The 18,393-nt window shown below is 55.8% G+C and overlaps 1 protein-coding gene across 2 annotated transcripts; it reads left to right on the top strand.

The window, feature by feature from the left end:
* Window positions 1-1,522: 1,522 nt before the first annotated feature.
* Window positions 1,523-18,164, top strand: EFHD1 (EF-hand domain family member D1). Of its 2 annotated transcripts, XM_068421141.1 has the most exons (5): window positions 1,523-1,859; window positions 9,615-9,762; window positions 15,238-15,372; window positions 16,480-16,653; window positions 17,869-18,164. In XM_068421141.1, the coding sequence occupies exons 1-4, from the start codon at window positions 1,552-1,554 to the stop codon at window positions 16,612-16,614; spliced, it is 726 nt and encodes a 241-aa protein (XP_068277242.1). In that variant the 5' UTR covers window positions 1,523-1,551; the 3' UTR covers window positions 16,615-16,653; window positions 17,869-18,164. The 2 variants fall into 2 exon arrangements, with proteins under 2 accessions (XP_068277242.1, XP_068277241.1); XM_068421140.1 differs by having other exon boundaries at window positions 16,480-18,164.
* The last annotated feature ends 229 nt before the right edge of the window (window positions 18,165-18,393 follow it).

The raw sequence follows: 18,393 nt of genomic DNA, 5'->3' as shown, positions 1-18,393 counted from the left end.
TTCACCCTGGTTCTACTCAGGTCTCTGAACGCCCTGCAGCCACACAAGCGCCTGTGGACTCAAGAGTCTCCAGGGTGGCCAGTGACCCCGCAGCAGCTCCCCGCTCTCCTCCCCATGCCCCTCAGGTGAAAGGAGCCACTCTCCACCATGGACATGGCACTGTCTGAGGGAAAGCAGTGTGGGCACAGCATGTGCCACCCGTTCCAGCCAGCAGCTGTTTTTTCAGGCAGTCCTGGTGCGAAACTCCCGCAGCAGCCTTCAGTGCCACATGCGGTGGTGACCCTGCAGCCTTCCCCACCCTCACCAGGGCAGTCTCGAGCTGCCCAGGCAGCAGGCAGGATTGCTGCAAATGGTGTCAACAGTTATTTTCTGAGGAGGTTTGGTGGGAATGAGCTTGCCCAAGAGGGTCAGCTGTAGGTCAGCACGTCATGGTCAGCACGTTAGAGAGCTGCTTACCACCTGCCTGGAAGGTGTGAAACAGCCACATAACAGCTGCTGGGACAAGTTCCCCGTGACACACAGGCTCGGGCACGCAGGAGCAATAAGCAGGTGGCGTGTCCGAGACAGTGCATTCCTCTTCCCCTCCACCCCGGTGGGTAAATCCCATCAGCAGCCGCCCTAAACCACCCCACGCCAGCCCTAATCCCATGTCGGGTGATGCCGTCAGCCTCCTATCAGCCAGGCCAGGGTCGGACCATCCTGGGAGGGACAGCCCTGTGCCCTGCAGAGCCCGGGGGACAGCACGGATGGCACTGGACACTGGCCGGGGGAAGGGGAGCAGGGTGGTGGAAAGGGGCCGCCTGCCTTCCACGCTCTCTGGAGAAGGAGGGGGAGCCCAGAGCTGAGCTGAGCTTTGTCCTGGGTTAATTTTAGCCCAAGGAGATAAGAGAGGGGAGGCGTGTGGCGGCGCTTAAGGGGTCCCTTTGCCCCATTACGGGGCAGGTCTGGCCTCTGCCGTCCCTGCGGGCGTGGGGTGGGCTGTGGGGTGCCTGGGGAGCCGGCGGGGCCCGGCTGCTGACCCGGGCCGGGCTGGGGGCTCCTGGCACCCCTCGGGGCGGGGTGGTGCAGGCAGCGGCTGTGGGACACACGCGGCCTGTGTGCCCCAGGGCCAGCGTATCGCCCTGGGGTGGGGTGCGGGGGGTTCCCTGGAGGGGGGACCCTGCCCTTGGGGGGGTGACTATGGGGTTGTAGCTTTGATTGGGGTTGGGGGTCCCTGCCTGGGGAGGTGGGTGCTTGTGGAGAGACAGCCTGTGCGGGTGTACGCGAGCGGGGATGATTCCTGTGCGGGGAGTGTACACGGGGGGGGCCAGCCTGGGGGGCTGCACCCGGCTGTGGGTGCACATGTGGGGGTACCCCTGGGGGGGCACCGCGGCCGCCCCACGCGCGGACGGCCCCTCCTCCGCGCTCGCCTCCGCGCCTCCTTAAGCGCCTGCCCCGTCCCGGCCTCCCCCCGCCCCGTCCCGCCCCGTCCCGCCCCGCTCCCTCCAAGTGAGGGAATAAAGTTGCGGGCCGGGGCGGGAGGGCCCAGGCGGAGCGGAGCGGCGCCGGGCCATGGCCTCGGAGGAGCTGGCGCAGAAGCTGCAGCGGCGGCTGCAGCTGGAGGAGAGCGGGGCCGGGGCGGCAGCGGAGGGCGAGGCGGCGGCGGCGGCGGCCAAGGGCGAGGAGGCGGCCGGGGAGGAGGCGGAGCGGAGCTGCCTGACGGCCAGCGCGGGCGCGGAGCTGAGCGCCAAGCTGTGCCGGCGGCAGGACATCAACGAGGGCGCGGCGCAGCCCCGCCGGGCCGCCGTCTTCAACCCCTACACCGAGTTCAAGGAGTTCAGCCGCCGGCAGATCAAGGACATGGAGCGCATGTTCCGCCTGTGAGTGCGGGGGGCGCTGGGGGCGGGAGCGGGGTCCGGGGCTCTCCCCCGCGGGCTTTGGGGCTCTGCCCTCCGCAGACCCTCCCCGCTCTCCCCCGGGGCACATCTGGAGGGAGCCGCCTGCTCTTGGCGAGATGTTCGCATTTCTCCGCGGTTTTGCGGTCGGGCTGGAAGAAGCCGCGGCGGGTTCCCAGCGCCATCGGATCCCCGTATTGTCCCACCGCTTTTGCGGGGGGTCGTAGGGTTCGTCTCAGGCTCGGGACTAGCGCTCAGTCCCGCGCTTAGCTCTCGGCCCCGGGCTGCCTCTGCTCTGCCTGGGCTCAGGGTGGTGGCACCCACGAGCTGTGGCTTTGGGGGATGCTCTGGGTGGGACGGGGGGCTGGGAGGGCACAGGCGCTGCTGCCCCCACCCTGGGGTACCTGGCGGGTCTGTGTCCCAGGGCCTTGCAGCGACACTGGACATCTGCCTTCACCAGCTGCGACCCTGAACGTCCCCAGCAGCATTGCTGGCTCTGCCTGGCAGTGCCGTGGCTCCATCCACGGTTCCATTTGCTTTGTGCTCCCTCCCATGCACCCAAATGAAGCTTGAGCACAGCTTCCTCGTGCTTCCTCCTTCCTGGGGGCTGGGATGGAGATCCTGTCCCAAAGGAAGGTTTGTATTTAAAGTCAAGCTGGTGGCAATGTGGAGAGCTGCGTCTGTAAGCAGAAAGGCTTGGCTCTTCCCAGGGCCGTGATCCAGCCCGTGTGTCTGCCCCACGAGCCCCATCCTGGTCCCTGCAGCTGGGCTGTGCCTGGGTAGCTTTGACTACCCGTGCTCAGGTTTCCCTCCAGCACCACAAAACCCTGTGCTCCTGGGGACTGATGTCCTCCCAGCCCCAAGGAGCAGGGACGGGCAGGCAGCCCCACGTGCCAGCGGGCTGCAGGCAGGGCTGCTGGACTCGGGGTGAGCTGCTGCCAGGCACGAGGAGGCAGGGACACAGAGGCACTGCGTGGGCTGTCACGGCAAGGTGCAAAGATCTACTTCAGCTTACGGAGGTGACCGCGACAGGGTTTGTAACTTGTTAGGTCCTCCTATCTGAAAGCTGCCTTGGGCACCCTGGAGGCTGGTGTCATTGTGAGGAGACCAAGAGCCTGGTTGAACGCTCCCAGCTCCCAACGCTGCGGGATGTTTCTGGCCCCAGCAGGGGCTCTTGCCATGGGAGACCAGGCGATGGGCTTTTGTGAGCTTACGGGAGCTCTTTGTTGCATGGGCAGCGTCGCGTTGGCAGCTGGGTGTGGGAAGGGAGGTGGTCCGGGCGAGACTGCTGCTCCGCTCGCTCCTGCGCCCCTTTTGATGACGGTTAAAAGGGATCCCACGCTGTGGGGGGCTGAGACATGGCACAGCGAGGGCAGGAGGACGATGCTGGCAGCTGCAGTGCCCAAAACCTGCGGGCGAGAGCCTGGAGCAGGCAGCGGCACTGCCTCAATAGGGATAAGGAAAGGAACAGCGGTGGTTTGGGAAATAAAAAGTGGAAGAGCTGAATTGCAGCTGAATTTTTCAACAATGAGCTCATTAAACGCCAGTCTTGTAAGCGGGGAAACCTTTGCAGTTGAATGCTAATCAGTTGGTCAATGTAGCTGGAAAACATTGTGCTGCCTGTGAGGGCTATCGCAGCCGAGCACCGGCCAGCCGTGCCAGAAGGGGAAGAAGCTGGGCTGCGTGCTCCCCTGCGACGGAAAACCCCGTCCTGGTTTTCACTCTGTTGCAGGCACCTGGTGTTAGCGGTGGTGGAGGATCTGGTCTTTGCTCCATCTGCTGCCAGCGACCCGTTTCAAGTATTGGCCGACACCACGTGCTCTCTGAGGAGAGGAAACGTTCCCCTTAATTCCTGCCACTCCGAGTTTGAGTTAATGGGATTAAGGCTTTTCTTCTCTGTACGGCTTATTGGCCCTGGCCACTGCAATCCAGGGTCTCTCTTACTAATGATAAAAATAAGCCTTTGACAGACAGGGATGTATCTTCTCACTGCCACGGGATGCCAGGTTTCTGCTATGAGACTTCCCATCCAAAAGTGGTTTTTATCAGTTTAGTGGGACTTGTAAATCTGTAATTCGCACTAAACTTGAGCCTGTGGGACCCGGGCATGGTGTGGGCTGGGTCAGGGCGCTCCAGTCGGGGAGAGGGAGTTGCTGGTGATGGTGGCTGCTCTGGCATCTGTCAGGGCATCCTATGGTACGGCTGGTGGCTGTGACCACCCTGTGCCAGGGTGGGAAGCAAAGGGCTCATCTGAACATGGGACTTCCTGAAATCCAGCGCTCCCTCTAGGTGCTGTGTGCTGTCAGCTGCGCAGGGAGCATCCTTACAACTCAGAAATGGTGCTCCTTGCTCCTGCTGCCACAGTCGGGCTCACTGTTTCACCTCTTCTCCAAGCCTTCTCTTGGCAGCATCCCCCCATTTCGGCCCCATTCCCCCGGAGATGGGGTGTGAGTATCTGCTGTGGGTGCTGGGGCTGTGCAGGAGCATGTGGGGGCTGCTGGGTGCAGGCAGCTCTTGGGGTGGGTATCTTTTTTGGCAGAGGGACCAGGAAGTCTGCAGCTTGGGCTAATTATAATGTGACCTAATTAGCTGTCTATTCTGACAATGTGTGAGGACTGTGGTAATCATGATAACCTCCCTTCCCCAAGTCGTGCAAGCGAACCCTCAGGAGCTCTGGAGTCTCACAGCTCCACTTGGTGCCATCTTGTCCGGGGAAATGGCAGAGGCGGGTGTGAAAGCCAGGCTGTGCCTGGCAGGAGTGACCTTTCCGTGGGATGTAGAGGGAAGGAAAACAGCCACCGGCTTCATCTGCAGGGTGCGAGGGAGTGGAGAAATTCCAGCCTTGCTATTGCTTTTGTATTCAGGGAATTTCGTGCATTGCCCACACGTTTTGCACGTACCTTGTGCCTGGCTGGTGGAAAAGGCTGTCATGTCCCCTTGCCCTCCTGGTGCCATTTAGGACCCCCTCACTGGGTGCCCCTGTACTGAGGGATGTGTGTGATGTGCTGCAGCAGACCTGCTCGCTCCAGGACTGCCGTGCTCCAGTGTGACTGGCTGTTTCTGGTCTGTGACCTGCTGTTTCTGGTGTCCCGGCGGTCAGGGAGGTCATCCCCACAGGGACTTGGCCACCCAGCATGGGCCCTGCAGGCCTCGGTGCCTTGCGGTCTTGCCCAGCATCTTGGAGGAGGTCTTGCTGGAGGAGACTTTCATCTCACCCTCATGTCCCTCCAAGAGCTGGAGAGGTCCTGCTGCCCTGGCTGAGGGGGGACGGAGCTGCACATGGCCGAGGAGCCTGTTTCTGTCCCCACCCTAGCATGGAGGAATTGTTTCCAAAGCTCTTAGCAACAAAATAGAACAGTTCAGTTGGAAGGGACCTACGAGAATCATCTAGTCCAACTGCCTGACCACTTCAGTGCTGACCCAAAAGGTAAAGCATGTTAAGGGCATTGTCCAAATGCCTCTTAAACACCGACAGACTTGGGGCATTGGTCACCTCTCTAGGAAGCCTGTCCCAGTGTCTGACCACCTTCTTGGTAAAGAAGTGCTCTCTCATGTCCAGTCTGAACCTCCCCTGAGGCAGCTTTGAACCATCCCCACGTGTCCTATCACTGGGTAGCAGGGAGAACAGAACAGCACCTGCCGCTCCATGTAAGGTGAAACGCAACGCTCGGAGGGAATAAAGCACTACTTAGATTTTGAAATATTTAAGAGGAGATTATTACTACTTCAGCACCATTACGCCGACTGCTTTATTTCAAAGCCTGTATTAGGCCGTTGCAGCATGCAGGAGCTGCAGATCAAAGTGCAGGTACCTGCAGCGTGTGGAGCAAGCTCGGGTACCGTGATCGTGTACAGGGAGGGCAGGTTTTCTTTCCAGTCTTTCTCAAGAAGCGTGAATGTTTAGAAACTGCTCTTTGATCCTTCAGCATTTGGGATTTCTCATTGAACTATCCTTTTTTTTTTTTTCCTTGGTGTTTCTCAGGCAGCTGGGAGGTGACTGCAGAGTCAGTACAGGTGATGCAGTCCTCGGCATCTCCTTTCTCCTCTCTTCCCGATCCCTCTTTCTTCTGCAGTGTAACCCCCACCGCTGTGCTGCGTAACACCAGCACAGTGATGGTACTCGGGCAGTAATTCTGCATAACGCACTTGCTCTTCAGCAAGTCTGTCCAGCAAAGATTCCCTCCTTCCCTCCCAGCTTCTGCTCCTGCTTTCTTACCCCAGTGCTTCAGCAGCTGGGCACGTTCTGCAGCCCGGGTGGAAGCGAGACAGCGTGGGAATCTGGGCACATCCTTGTTGCAGCACATTGTGGCGGCTGCTGCCCGTGTCTCATCTGCTGCCAGGAACGCCACTGCAGCGGTGCCGCGGAGCCTTATTGCGCCGGCCGCTGTGCTCGGAGCCGCCTGCGGCATCCCGGCCGTCGCAGGCGGGGACCCGCCGTGGCACCGACTCGCTGCTGGAGGTGCCCGCGTGCCTGCGACGCGAGACGTCTTTGCCCGTTGGCACAAGAGCCCCTCTGTCCGTAATGCCCGCGCGTCACCGGGGTGAGGCTTGGCTCGTGGCCCGGGGAGCTTTGAGCCCGAAGGAAGCAGAGCTGGGATGTCACGGCAGGACAGCGGGTGACGGCGGGGCTGGGCGGGCTGGCAAGGCACCCAAGCGCTGTGTGCTCTTGCTGTGCCGCTCCTCCAGTACACGATGGGATGGCTCCCCTGGATGCTGGGATGCGTTTAGGGACCAAACTTGCCCTGGTGCGCTCCTCCAGCTCTGCCTGTGGAGGGCTGACCAGCGTGCATCACTGGGACAGGGCTGCTCTGCAGGCAGTGAAATGGGTGTGAGCGGTGTCAGGGGCTGGCTGGAGCCCTGGGTCCTGAAAGGGAGCTCCCAGAGGGCAGACGGTGGGGTTTTTGGCGCTCCCAAAGGGCAGACAGTGGGGATTTTGGTAGGGCTGAGGTGTGCCAGGAGCATTGGCCAACCAAGAAGGTGCAGCCCGGGCTGTGCCCCATTGGGCCGAGTGCCTGCGCCTGCGGCGGGGGGGGGGCAGCGGGGAATGAATCGCGCCGTCTCTCATGCCCTATAAATACGCCTCTCCCTAAATAGTCTGGCTGCGCGGCTCTGTGGCAGCCGAGTGGCTGTACCCAGGTCTTAAAATACTCGGGCTGTTTTAGGAGGCGAGGGGGGTGGGGAGGGAATGCAGCAGTTTGCAGGGTGCTGCCATCGCTTTGCAGAGCTGGCATGGGGGCTTCAGCATCCCCCTGTCTGGCCATGCCCAACTGTAAGGGACCGGTCGCCTGATTTTGGGGTGCATCTCAGCGCCAGCTGTACCCGAGCCCGGTGTGCTCAACACCTATTGTATGGCTGGTACAGCGTGCTGCTCTGCCGCTGCTGGCAAGACCCCGTTTCTCACAATCCCGGCTTTGTGCTGCCTCTCTGCAGGGATGAGAGAAGCCGTGCCCCACGCTTAACCCTTTCGGGGCAGCGCGTTTGCCCCTGGGCTCGGTGCCAGGGCAGGCACTGAGGGACGGTGTTTGCCTGCGGGTAGCGTCCGTAGCAGAAGGGTGAGATGGGCACGAGCTGGGCTTGTGCCCTCCTTCTGCCTTCATCTCCATTACCCAATGCTTCCGAGACGAGCTGGGCAGTGTCCCGACCCTGGACGGGCAGCCCTTGGTGGGAATCTTGGTGTCATCCTGCTTCTGCACCCAGCCAAAAGGCAGCATGAGCTTGCTGGGGCCAAAACCAACCCCAATCCCGAGTGCCTCCCTGCCACTATGTGCTTTATCCGATCAAAGGCACTGCTTCTACAACCGCCTTACTCCAGAGGAACAGCTCCGTACCTTTTCTCCCAAACGTAAAGGAGCAGCAAATTGACAATTAAATATGGCACTTATTACGCTTCTGTGAGGTCTTGAAAGTGTGTCTCTGAGCTGGGCTGGGTAATGCTGTGAACGTGTGCGTTAATTAATTGACGCCTTCCTTGCTCTGATGAACCTGCTGCCTTTCTTCCCCGTGACGTCTCAGGTCTGTGACCTGGTTTCTGTTCTGACGAGGTTTCTTTCCTAGTTTTCCACAAAGCTGTTGAGCCTGGTGGGCTTGTGGGTTTGCTGGGTGCAGATCGTGCAAGGCAGGTTGGTAGCAGGGACTGCGTGCCAGCCCGGTGGTGACGTCCCTGTCATTTGGGGTCTCTTGGGCCTGGGACCTCTGGAAACAAAGAGGCACAGAGAGTGTAAAAGATTGTTGTGGAGGTGGTGGGACTCTGGAAAGCCGTGAAGGCCACCCTAGTTTGGGGGAAAAGCACCCTGTGCCTGTGCTCATGAAGGCAGGGGCAGAGCTCTTGGCTGCAGCCCTGCCTCGCGCTGCTCATGCCTGTGAGCAGCTTGGGGCCAGCAGCTTTGTTCGTGCCTTTCTCTGCCACAGCTTCCTCTGTGGCTGTGAGGTTTCTCAGCTGGAAAGGGCTTTCTTCCAGGGTAACCACAGCTGTGCAGGTCTTGCTCTGGGACGGCTACAGCCCTCGTTTCTTTGGAAGAGAGCTAACAGTCAATGAAAGGGGATGGGTTGGAGGATGGTTCCTGCCAACATGGGAAAGCTTCAGCGCTGTGCCTGGGGTTTCCTTCTGAATGGTTGAAAGGGTTTAACTCTGTCAGGGTTGAGATGGTGGCGAGGGGGCAGTGGCAGGCTGTGCACCGGGGCTGAGCCCAGCCTGGCAGACCCTGCCCCATCCTCCCAGCTGAGCCCCCAGCTCTGTGCTGGACCTCGAAGGCAGGACCAGGATGAGGGAGGGCTGTTGACAGGCTCTCTGATAGCAGAGCACCCATCCCTCCAGCCTTTGGACTTTGAAACCCAGTGATGGCCCTGGTAGGTGTGAAGCGCTGGTTGCTGGGTGGGCTGGATGCTTTGCTCGCACCTGCAGCAGATGTCAGGGGAGGAACTGGTGCATGGTCCAGGCTGAGCACGGCAGGTCACTGCCTCCCCATCCCTAAAGCACTCTGCCCCTTGCACGGGTGCTCTCTCCTCCTGCAGAGAGTCCTTGCCGTCCTTTGTGCTCCATTGGGAGTGTGGTCCCACTCCAGTCTCGCTCCTAGACATGGGCACTGGTTTCCTCTGCCAGCCCAGCCCCGTGGTGCAGCCCCCGGCACCAGCTAGGATTGCTGTGCTCCCCCAGGACTGCCTTGCTGCTCTGCCCAGGGCCACTGAATAAGCAGCTGCCCTGAAGCACAGTGCTTGTGTAGTACAAAACCATTTCAGAGAGGAGAGATCTTAACAGCTAGAGGGGGTGTGTTTTGCTTACAAAGAAAGATAGCTACTCTCTGCTGTGAGGTTCTGGTTGGTCTCTGCTCCCTGTTTCTCCTCTAAATGAGCAGGAGACCTGGCAGCAGCTGGCTCCAGCATGCCTTTGCCTCACCATGCTGGTGCGTGGTGTAAGCTGTGTGTAAGTAACCTTTGTGCTGGACACGCAAGTGACTGAGATGGAAACCCCACTGAAATAAGTTGAGTTCCTCTGTGTTCCTTCTGTGTGGGTGGTTTGGTCTGAGCTCCCCTGAGCACTTCTCTCTCTGGTGAGACAGCTCTGAAAGCTGCTTGCTACTTCCTCAAGCTTAATGTATCTCAGCACTGGCTGTGTTGTGCAGCTTCCCCTCTCCCCCAAGCTCTGAACCACCCTGTGACTTCATCCATTTGCACAGTTCCTCTTCTGGGAAGATGGATATGGGGGATCATGAGGGCTGATCCCTTCCCCTTTGCACCCTGCAGGTATGACTCAGGACGGGATGGATACATCGACTTGATGGAGCTGAAGCTGATGATGGAGAAGCTGGGAGCCCCGCAGACCCACCTGGGACTGAAGAACATGATCAAGGAGGTGGATGAAGACTTTGACGGGAAGCTCAGCTTCCGTGAGGTGAGGATGGCTGTGGGAGCAGACAGGGATGTGGCTGTGGGGCAGAGGGAGGAGGCAGCCAGGCCCTGTACTCCGGCTGTAGGTAGCTCTGTCCCCTCCATTTTTCTCCAGCTGTGGGGTGCAGTGGAGAAGGAGGCAAGCCTCCCCACGCCATGAAGAGCTCCAGGTGTGGACCACTGTCAGCATCCACCTCCACGTGGCAGTAATGGTACCTGATGTCAAAGCTCTCCAACCTCTGTGCCTGCTTTGGGAGTGCATTTGAGCCCTGCTGCAGCTGCCTGGGAGTGCTGACAGAGCTCCCCACTGTAGCCGGAGGTGGCATGTCCCTTCAGTCACAAGGTCTTATTGCTGGACTGCTGTAGTACAGCGGCTCAGGCCTCATTTCAGGTGCAGGGGAAGGGCTCTGCTTGGAGCAGGTGGTCTCACAGGGTGCAGGAGGCTTCCTCTTCCAGTTTATATGCAAGGTTCACGAGGGGTGGTCACCTCCCCGCCGCGAGGAGTGAATGTGGTGATGCAGCAGTTCGGTACTGCCTGCTGGCTCAGCAGGGACACACAGCAAACAGGTCAGTCTGTCACCACTGAGCTGAGACTGCTGGGACCAGTGTGGGCAGGCTGGGATCTGCTGCCAGGTAGAGGAAGAGGGAATTTGAGCAGTGACCTGCATGCATTTAAGGGTACCCAACCCATCTCAGCAGGAAGGGGGGAGCCCAGATATCAAAACCTCCTGGTGCATCATCTCCTCCTCCCAGGCTTTGATTGCTGTCTCAGAGGTGTTCGTCACACCGTGGCTTTCTGAATTAACCGACAGCCCCTTAGGCAGCAGGGGGGCCAGGGCTGCTTGTGTCCTGCAGCAGCTGTGAGGGCCAGGCTGCTGTCCTGCTTCCTCTTACCCCAGGAGATGGCTGCAATGGGCCTGAGCAACTGGGCTTCCTTGTTTCTGCAGGGGCTGTGCTCTTGCCATGCCTCTTGCAGGGTGGGGGCTTGGTAGTAGAAATGAGGTGCAGAGCTCTCCACAGCTCAGGACATCAAGTTCTTCATCTTGGAAGTGCTGGGACCTTTGTCAGTGTCTGGCAGGGAGGATGAGCAGCCAGGGCCCATGACTGGCTGGGCTGGTTGAGGTGTGAGGGGTGACCAGCAGCTCGCCGAGCTGCTGCACTGTCTTTCTGTGCTGACACGTCACACCATCTCCCCCTGCTTTTGTCCCCCAAGGGTTTTGTTGCATTTCTTTTGCTGCAAGAGGGCAGCAGTAGAAGACAGAGGCCAAAGGCTGTTGGGTTACAGGGCCTGGCCCCTAGAGAGGGGTAAAGACAAGCAAATCTGGGAAGTGAGAGCCTGTCAGTTCACACCAGCAAAGCCCTAAGCTGGCAGCTCCTCTGGGCAGGGGAGGAGACGTGCCCGGTCAGAGGTGAACTGGGGGTAGCAAAGAATCCAGCGGAGCAGGAAGAGCACCATGTCCTCAGCCCCAGGCCAGACTGCAATTGCCAAATCACTGCACAGGCTGGAGGAGCCCTCTCTGTCTTTGTGTGCCCCCTGGGCCACCCTTCCCCCTGGCTGAAGAGCTGGGGACAGCCTCTGGGCTTGCTGCAGGGGCTCTCTCCTGTGAAGGAGAAATGCCTTTATCCCCAAGGCTCTGGAAGATGCCATGGTGTCCTGGCACCAGTGGTGCAGCACGAGTGGCAGAGCAGCTCTTCTTCTGCCGCCACCTGTTTGGAGCACAGCCCCTGTCAGCTGGCACGGGCTGCCCGTGCTGCCAGCCCTTGGCAGGCGGCGTGTGGCAGCTGGGGCTGTTGTAGCTTCTCGCCAGATGCAAAACGATGGTCAAGCAAATGCAAACTTGAGTGGCATGTGGGTTGGAACGAAGGAGCGTCACTGGCAGAGCTCTGGGGACAAATTACACAGCAGCTTTGGCATGTGCCCAAAGCTGCCTGTGGTAGAGAGGAGCAGGATGCTTCTTGCCTGTTGCAGATGCGCCGTGTCCAGCTGCTGTGTTCGGGCAGGGGACTGGCAGGGAGGCAGGTTTCCTGGTGGGTGAGGATGCCTGAACCAGCCCGTAGCCCTGCTGGACTCTGCTTCCCGTTGGTGGTGACAAGCAAGCACGTGGTAGGTGACCAAGCTGACTTGGGGCACTCTGACAACACAAGGAGAAACCCTGGTTTAAATGAGTGTCCGAATTCAGCAGGGTGTAACTCGAGCACTGGAGGGCTCCTGCCTGCCTCTCCAGCCAATACAGAGTCCTGACATACCTGCATGAAGATGTGCTTCTTGTGGCCTGGCCAGAGAATTGGTAAGGACCTCTTTCACTTGCAGTAGGTCACCTTTTGCTGCTGCTTTGAGTAGTGTCATGTCCTCTCTTCCTATGTAAGCTGTCCCCTGGAAAGCAGGCTTGTATGGCTCCAACTGGCTGCTGCTGAACCACTGGCCCCATTAGGAAAGTTGCCTTCTACCATTAACCTTTGAGCGTCCATCAACACATCAACAATTAACTGCACAAGGCTTCCTCTGTGACTCAAGCAAAGAAATTTAGGCTTAAAAAGATTAGGTACAGTGGGGGCGGGGGAAAACACCTCTGACCATCTAGTTCCACGGTTACCACAGGAAACCAGAGTGAATTGCTATAATAGTAATGTCTAATTGTAGCTGCTATCTAGAACCCACAGAAATCCACCCACTGGCCCCGATGTCTGTACCAGCTTAAATGCTGACCCACGTCATGTGTTTGCTAGCAGGGTTGGTGCAAACCACCAAGCAGGGTGGCACTGCTTTTCTGGCAGGCTGCTGCAAGGCTGCTGTTGCCAGTCAGCCTTGTACCTTCCCTCGCATCCCTGAGACCAGCGTGGTCCTCGATGAGGCTGCGTAACTGCAGCATCGCTCTGAGACCTGGCACTGTGGGGCAGGTCTTGGATCATGAAGGAGGTGAGAGCAGATACATCTCTTACCTCTGAGGTTAGTGGGGTGGAAAGTGTGTGTCATGTCCTCCTTGAGTGGAAAGTATGTGTCATGTCCTCCTTGAGAGCAGGGTTTTAAAAAGTACTGAATTATTCACTTTTTGCTTTTCTATTGAGATTTCCCCGAGGCTTAGCTGCATGTGACATGTCCTGGGCCCAGCAAGGGTGTGAGATGGGCTGGGAATGGGAACTCATGGGGAAACTGAATGCAGATTCCTGGTGTTCTCTAGTGAGGACTGATGCCTCGAGGGCAAATAACTGGTGAGGTGGGCTGCAGGCAGTGTGCTTACACGAGGAAGGATTGCTCCTGAGCTGCTGTGGAAACCAGCATGACGCCCCATGGTCTGCCTTGCTGAGTCCTTCAGGCTGACGTTATTCTGTGTCCACCCCAACCAGTGGCTCAGTCCCTGGTTTCCTTGAGCTCAGCTTCCTGGCTGCGGCAGCCCATATTCCACAGGAGGATTGCTGTCCCGTCCCCTAGTTTCAGGGTGATTCATGCACACTTGTACTCATGACTGGGTGTTTCCAGTCGCTCCCTGGGCAGCAGCTGCACCAGACCTCAGGATTGTGCTGCCTCCACTGCCCTTTTCCGATGCCAGGAAGCGGGACTTGCAGGGTGGAGCAGAAACTGTGAGGAGGAACCATGACTAATGCCAGCTTGGCTGCCAGCCCTCCGTGTCCCCGTGCCTGGTGGTGGAGGAGGAGAGGAACTAGCCCAAGCCCAGCAGATCTGAGCAGAGGGAGGGGATATCTTGGGGAGGAGTTGGTTTCTCTCTGAGCAGGATGTTCTGCGCATTCAGCAGAGCCATTAAATTTCTTACATGTGTTTGGAGAGGGGAGAGTTCCCTCCGCAAGCACTGCCTGCTTTCTGGCTTCTCTGTGCTGGGTTACGAGGCTGTTGCATGAAGCAATGCCTGGTGACACTGCCTCTGCGAGAGGGCAGCCAGCGCTGCCGTCATCTCCACACCCTTCCCCATGGGAAGCCTTCCCAAACTCTTGCATCTCCACCAGCTTCTGCGAGCAACTTGAAGCAGACGAGCGCATTAGGGGCTGGCTCAGCGTGGATGCTGGGACTCTGCTGCCCTCCTCCGGGACAGCTCGGGCTCTCTCTAGGAAGAAGCAAAGTCCCAAGCCTGGCAGTCTGAGGAGCACAGCACTAGAGATATTTGATGTTCCTGTGCAAATGGATTTCAGGGCAACCCTACATGATATTTGCAGCCTTCTGCCCTGGACTGAAGCGGTGCAGTGGTGCAGCTTTGTTGCTTGTGCTGCTTTTGTATCCGAGTGACTTCTCCCCATCTCTGTTCTTTCCGCACTGTGCCAAGCATTGAGACACCTCCTGGGGCAGCCAAAAATAGCAGGGAGTTACAGGACCTCTCAAATTAAGCATAGAGCGTCTACATCTTAACCTGGAGTTCAGTTAGCAGGTTGAAGGTGGTGCAGAGGGCTTTGTTTTTAAGCAAGTAGGTCTTGTTCCTTCAGTTAAAAAAAGAGTGCTTTCCTGGAGGGTAACATGGCTCTTTTTGTTTGTTTCCTTTTGCAATTCACTTGCCAATATGCACTCTGCTGGGGTGACTCTAGATTTGTTAAATGGCTGTGGTCCAGTGCAGGACAAAGGTTTCAAAACCAGTTGCTCTGTGGACACTTGTTCAAGCCACTCTGACTATCATAAGCGCGTGCCTCTGACCTGACCCCTGGCAGGTCGTAGGTAAGCTCTCTTGCGTGTTATTTAATGGGCATGACAGGAATACACAGGCTTTGCTCACCTTAGCTGGTGAGCCCTGAAACAGGCTGAGGCATAGCTCCAAAGGTGCATTTAAGTCACTTTTCCCATGCCCTAGACAAGGGACCAGTTGAAGTAACTATATTCTGTTCTTCTGGTGCATTTGACCTTGATTTTGTTTTCCCTTTCCATACCACATGGATCACAGGGCTTGGGAAGGACAGAAGGCAGGGTTCACAGCAGCCAGGCAGTCCCCAGATCCCTCTCAAGTGCACACACTTGAGCTGCTATTCTCCCTTAACAGGAGTGCACTGGTGCCTCAGTCCAGGGAGCCTAGGGTTCAGGTGTGGGCCAGGGCTGTCTTTGCCCTGCTTTTGTTGTCAGGGGATGTGACCTGAGCCCCCAGAAAGCTGGGGAAGCTGGTGGGGGGCATATGAATACACCAGTAGGGTGTGAGGACATAGAGAGGTATATCTGAGCCCAATGGTTGTAGTTGGCAGGGGGGGAGGTGGTCTCCTTCCTTTGGCCATGTAGCAGCCCAGGCTTGGTAGGAGCTGTGCTTCACCAGGGCTCCACTCCCCAGAAAACCCTCTTCCTATGAGATTTCTACCTCCTAGTCCAACAGGGCTGTGTACCAGAGCCAGGGCACTGGAGCACAAGTTGCATGGTGCCGCTTCATTTATATAGACCTGGTTTCCTTTGCTCAGGAATGTGAATTCCAGCCCCCTCCAGGTAACTGTGCTGTTTGCATTTTAAGTCGTTTGAGCCTCAGCGAAGAACTTGAATGTTTCCTCTCTGTCTTGCCAGTTCCTGCTGATTTTCCATAAAGCTGCAGCTGGGGAACTCGAGGAGGACAGCGGCCTGTTGACTCTTGCGAAGCTCTCAGAGATAGATGTCTCCATTGAGGGAGTCAAAGGAGCCAAGAACTTCTTTGAAGCTAAGGTATGGTGTGGCACAGAGGAGCATGAAAACACTCTGCACACAGGCCTTAATTGCCACTGAGACACTGACCCGCTTGCTTTTCAATAGAATACACTGCCAGATTTCTCCCTAGCTAAAAGGATGCATATTTCATGCCCCCCCCAAACTCAGCCATTGCCTTTCCCTTCAAACTTTATGTTGGACTCTAGCTACAGCCTTCCTCTGCAGCTCAGTCAACACTAGAACGGCTTAATTCACCATCTCTGTGGGTCTTACCCTGGCAGAGCTGACTGGCTGACCTGTGTCCCTATGGCTGGGGGCTCGATGGGGTTAGCTGGCTGACCGCTTTTAAAGACAAAAGCGTCCTGGAAACTAATGGGACTGAGTTTCCCATCTTGCAAAACCTCCCTCAACCTGAACGCTCTGAGTTCAGTGGTGAAAGGAGTATTTTGGAGTATAGGATTTCAGACATCTCTTTCTCGAGCAGCTCTCTGTAACCTTTGGAATCAAAATTGTTCTGCATGGTCCTGGGGTTGGCAGAAAGAGCTCTGCACCATTCGAAGCTGACAAAGCAGCCTTTTTGAAAGCTCTCATGGAGAGAAAATAATCCTGCTTGTTTATATAAGAAGTTTTTTCCCAAGAGCCTAACACAGCTATTGCACAGCAGATGCACTGAGATGAAAGCTGGAAAAATAGCCAGCAAATAAACAATGTCTCTTTGATCTGCAGATTATCCGTGGTGTAGTATGATGTTCTCAGTTTGGCTGTGATTCAGAATTGTTTTCTGCAGTAGTTTCTCCCACTGTATTCTCACAGCTTATGCTATGCTGCCTGCTTACAGAATGTATGTGACCCAGTACTGACAGCGTTGTTTTGGTCACTTGTTAGTGACTTATTAGTAAGTGACCTTTCTTTTATTGATGCTAAAGTCAAGTGAGCTAACAGGTATGGGGTGTAAATACCCAAGCACTGCAGTGTAATTAGTACTTGACCCATCCTGACAGAGCTTCCCAGCAAGCGCTGGAAGGCACAGCAAACAGGTCCGCGTTGCTCATCTGGGAGTAGTTCAGGCTCTGGCTCTCCCTCTGATGCAAGGCTTGACGCTCTTTTATTTTCTCCCTTGTAAAGGTTCAAGCCCTCTCTTCAGCCAGTAAGTTTGAAGCAGAGATAAAAGCTGAGCAGGATGAGCGAAAGCGGGAAGAGGAGGAAAGGAAACACCGCCGAGCGGCTTTCAGGGAGTTAAAATCTGCATTTACCCAGTAACCGACCAGCCAACATGCACCTGAGATTGCACATGACTTGGTACGTTTCCCAGATCAGGTTCTACCTGGAGAGAACTGCCTGCATCCTGCCTAAAACTCGTTACAGCTTCGCTAGCCTTCCTCTCCTGAAGATCCTCCTGAGTTTCTAAGGGCACAACTCTTGCAGTTACTATGCATTCATAACGATGTGAGTTGTAAGAGCTGTGTACGTGCTGTTTGCTCTGAAGTGTCAGGAACACATCACCCTGAAGCAGAAAACAGCACTTAGCAAATCACGGCGAGCACTGACAAGTGTCATGTTTGCCAACTTCATTCTTTCCTTCTTTTCTACACATCCTTTTTCTCTTAACCCTGTATTAATTCATTCCTTGCTTACAGGCAAGTTGTGAGGTCTTGTGTAAATCAGGGTGTACAAAGTACAGCTTGACTTCCTGTACATTGGTACTGCTGTTGGGTGTTGTCACTCATCCTTGACTATCCCTTTTCTTCTTCCTCAAAGCCCCGTGCCACAGGCACTGTGAAAACACTGTGAAGAGAGAAAGATAGTTACTAGGGACATGGATCAAATTAATTATTTCCTGTAGCTTTTTTCTGCTGCCCAGCATGTTGGAGAGTCTTCCAGTTTGTCTTCTCTGAAGTGCCATAGTAACAAACCTTTCAATAAGAGGCGAGATTTCCCAAGACTTCGAAGGGAGGAAGCTGGCTCTCTCTTAAACGAGGAATAGAAAACTGAGTTGCCTGACCATGTATCTTCTTTCACATTCCATCACATTTAGTGTACTGTACGGCCTCACTGTATTTTCCAGCCTTAGGCATCTGTGTCTGTTTCTAAGGGATATTGCCAGCTGGCCAATGCAATCGGATGGCACGCTGGGGTTGTCTATGTGGAAATTTGCTTATATCCTGAATCATGAAGGTGATGTCGTTAGATTTCGTTAGAGCCATGACAGGTTAACGCCAGCCCAGCACACTGAGCGATCCCTGCTCAAGAAGGGAAGAGCAGTGAGGTGAGCATGTTTAGCCGAACTGAATTTGGAGGGCTTGCACTATGTTATTAGCCATTTTCTTTTGCAAACATGGGAAACTTGCCCACAAATGTTAAAATGCCCACTGCTTGTCTGGATATATATGCTGTAGGTCATGGCAGGGGAGCTGTGTTCCCTCAGAGACCTCTCTCGAAACATGGATTTGCTCAAATTCTGCCTCTGCTCTTGCCCCAGTTCATGCATTTTTATTTTTTTTTTTCCCTTTCCAGAACGAAACTCACCAGTCATCTTTTCACTTGTCTGTTTTGCTTCTTAAACTGTGAGCACTAAACTGTGAGCGTGGAATAATAAATAGAAAAACCTCTACTCTTTACTGTCAGGTGAAAGAATTGCTAAACAATTAAACTGTGTATATATATCTTCACAGATTATATTTTATAAATCACGCTTTTTTAGCTAAATATTTATAATTAAATGTTTTTATACTTTACAACAAAGCAGATAATTTCATCTTCAATTATTTCTCCTGTTGCTGAAATGTACAAATAAAGCATTGGTATCTCTGGTCTTGTCTGTGGTTTATTTTAGGTTCCTGAATATACCAGTTTGTTCACAAATTACAGTAGCGATCCCCCAAAGCTCAGCATCCTGACTTGGATGACTGAGGGAAGTGTTCAGCCCCTACTTGATAGCACTTCCCCTTCTGTACAGCAGTTCTGGTGTAAAAAGCCCTAAAGTTTGCAATTCCTCAGAAAGGGACATGGCTGTGTAAATATTTGAAATACCGGCCAGTG

Source organism: Nyctibius grandis, chromosome 32 (genome assembly GCF_013368605.1).
Source record: "Nyctibius grandis isolate bNycGra1 chromosome 32, bNycGra1.pri, whole genome shotgun sequence".
Classification (NCBI taxonomy): Eukaryota; Metazoa; Chordata; class Aves; order Nyctibiiformes; family Nyctibiidae; genus Nyctibius; species Nyctibius grandis.
The sequence above is the reverse complement of the archived record's forward strand: the minus strand, read 5'-3'. Positions and strand labels throughout refer to the sequence as shown.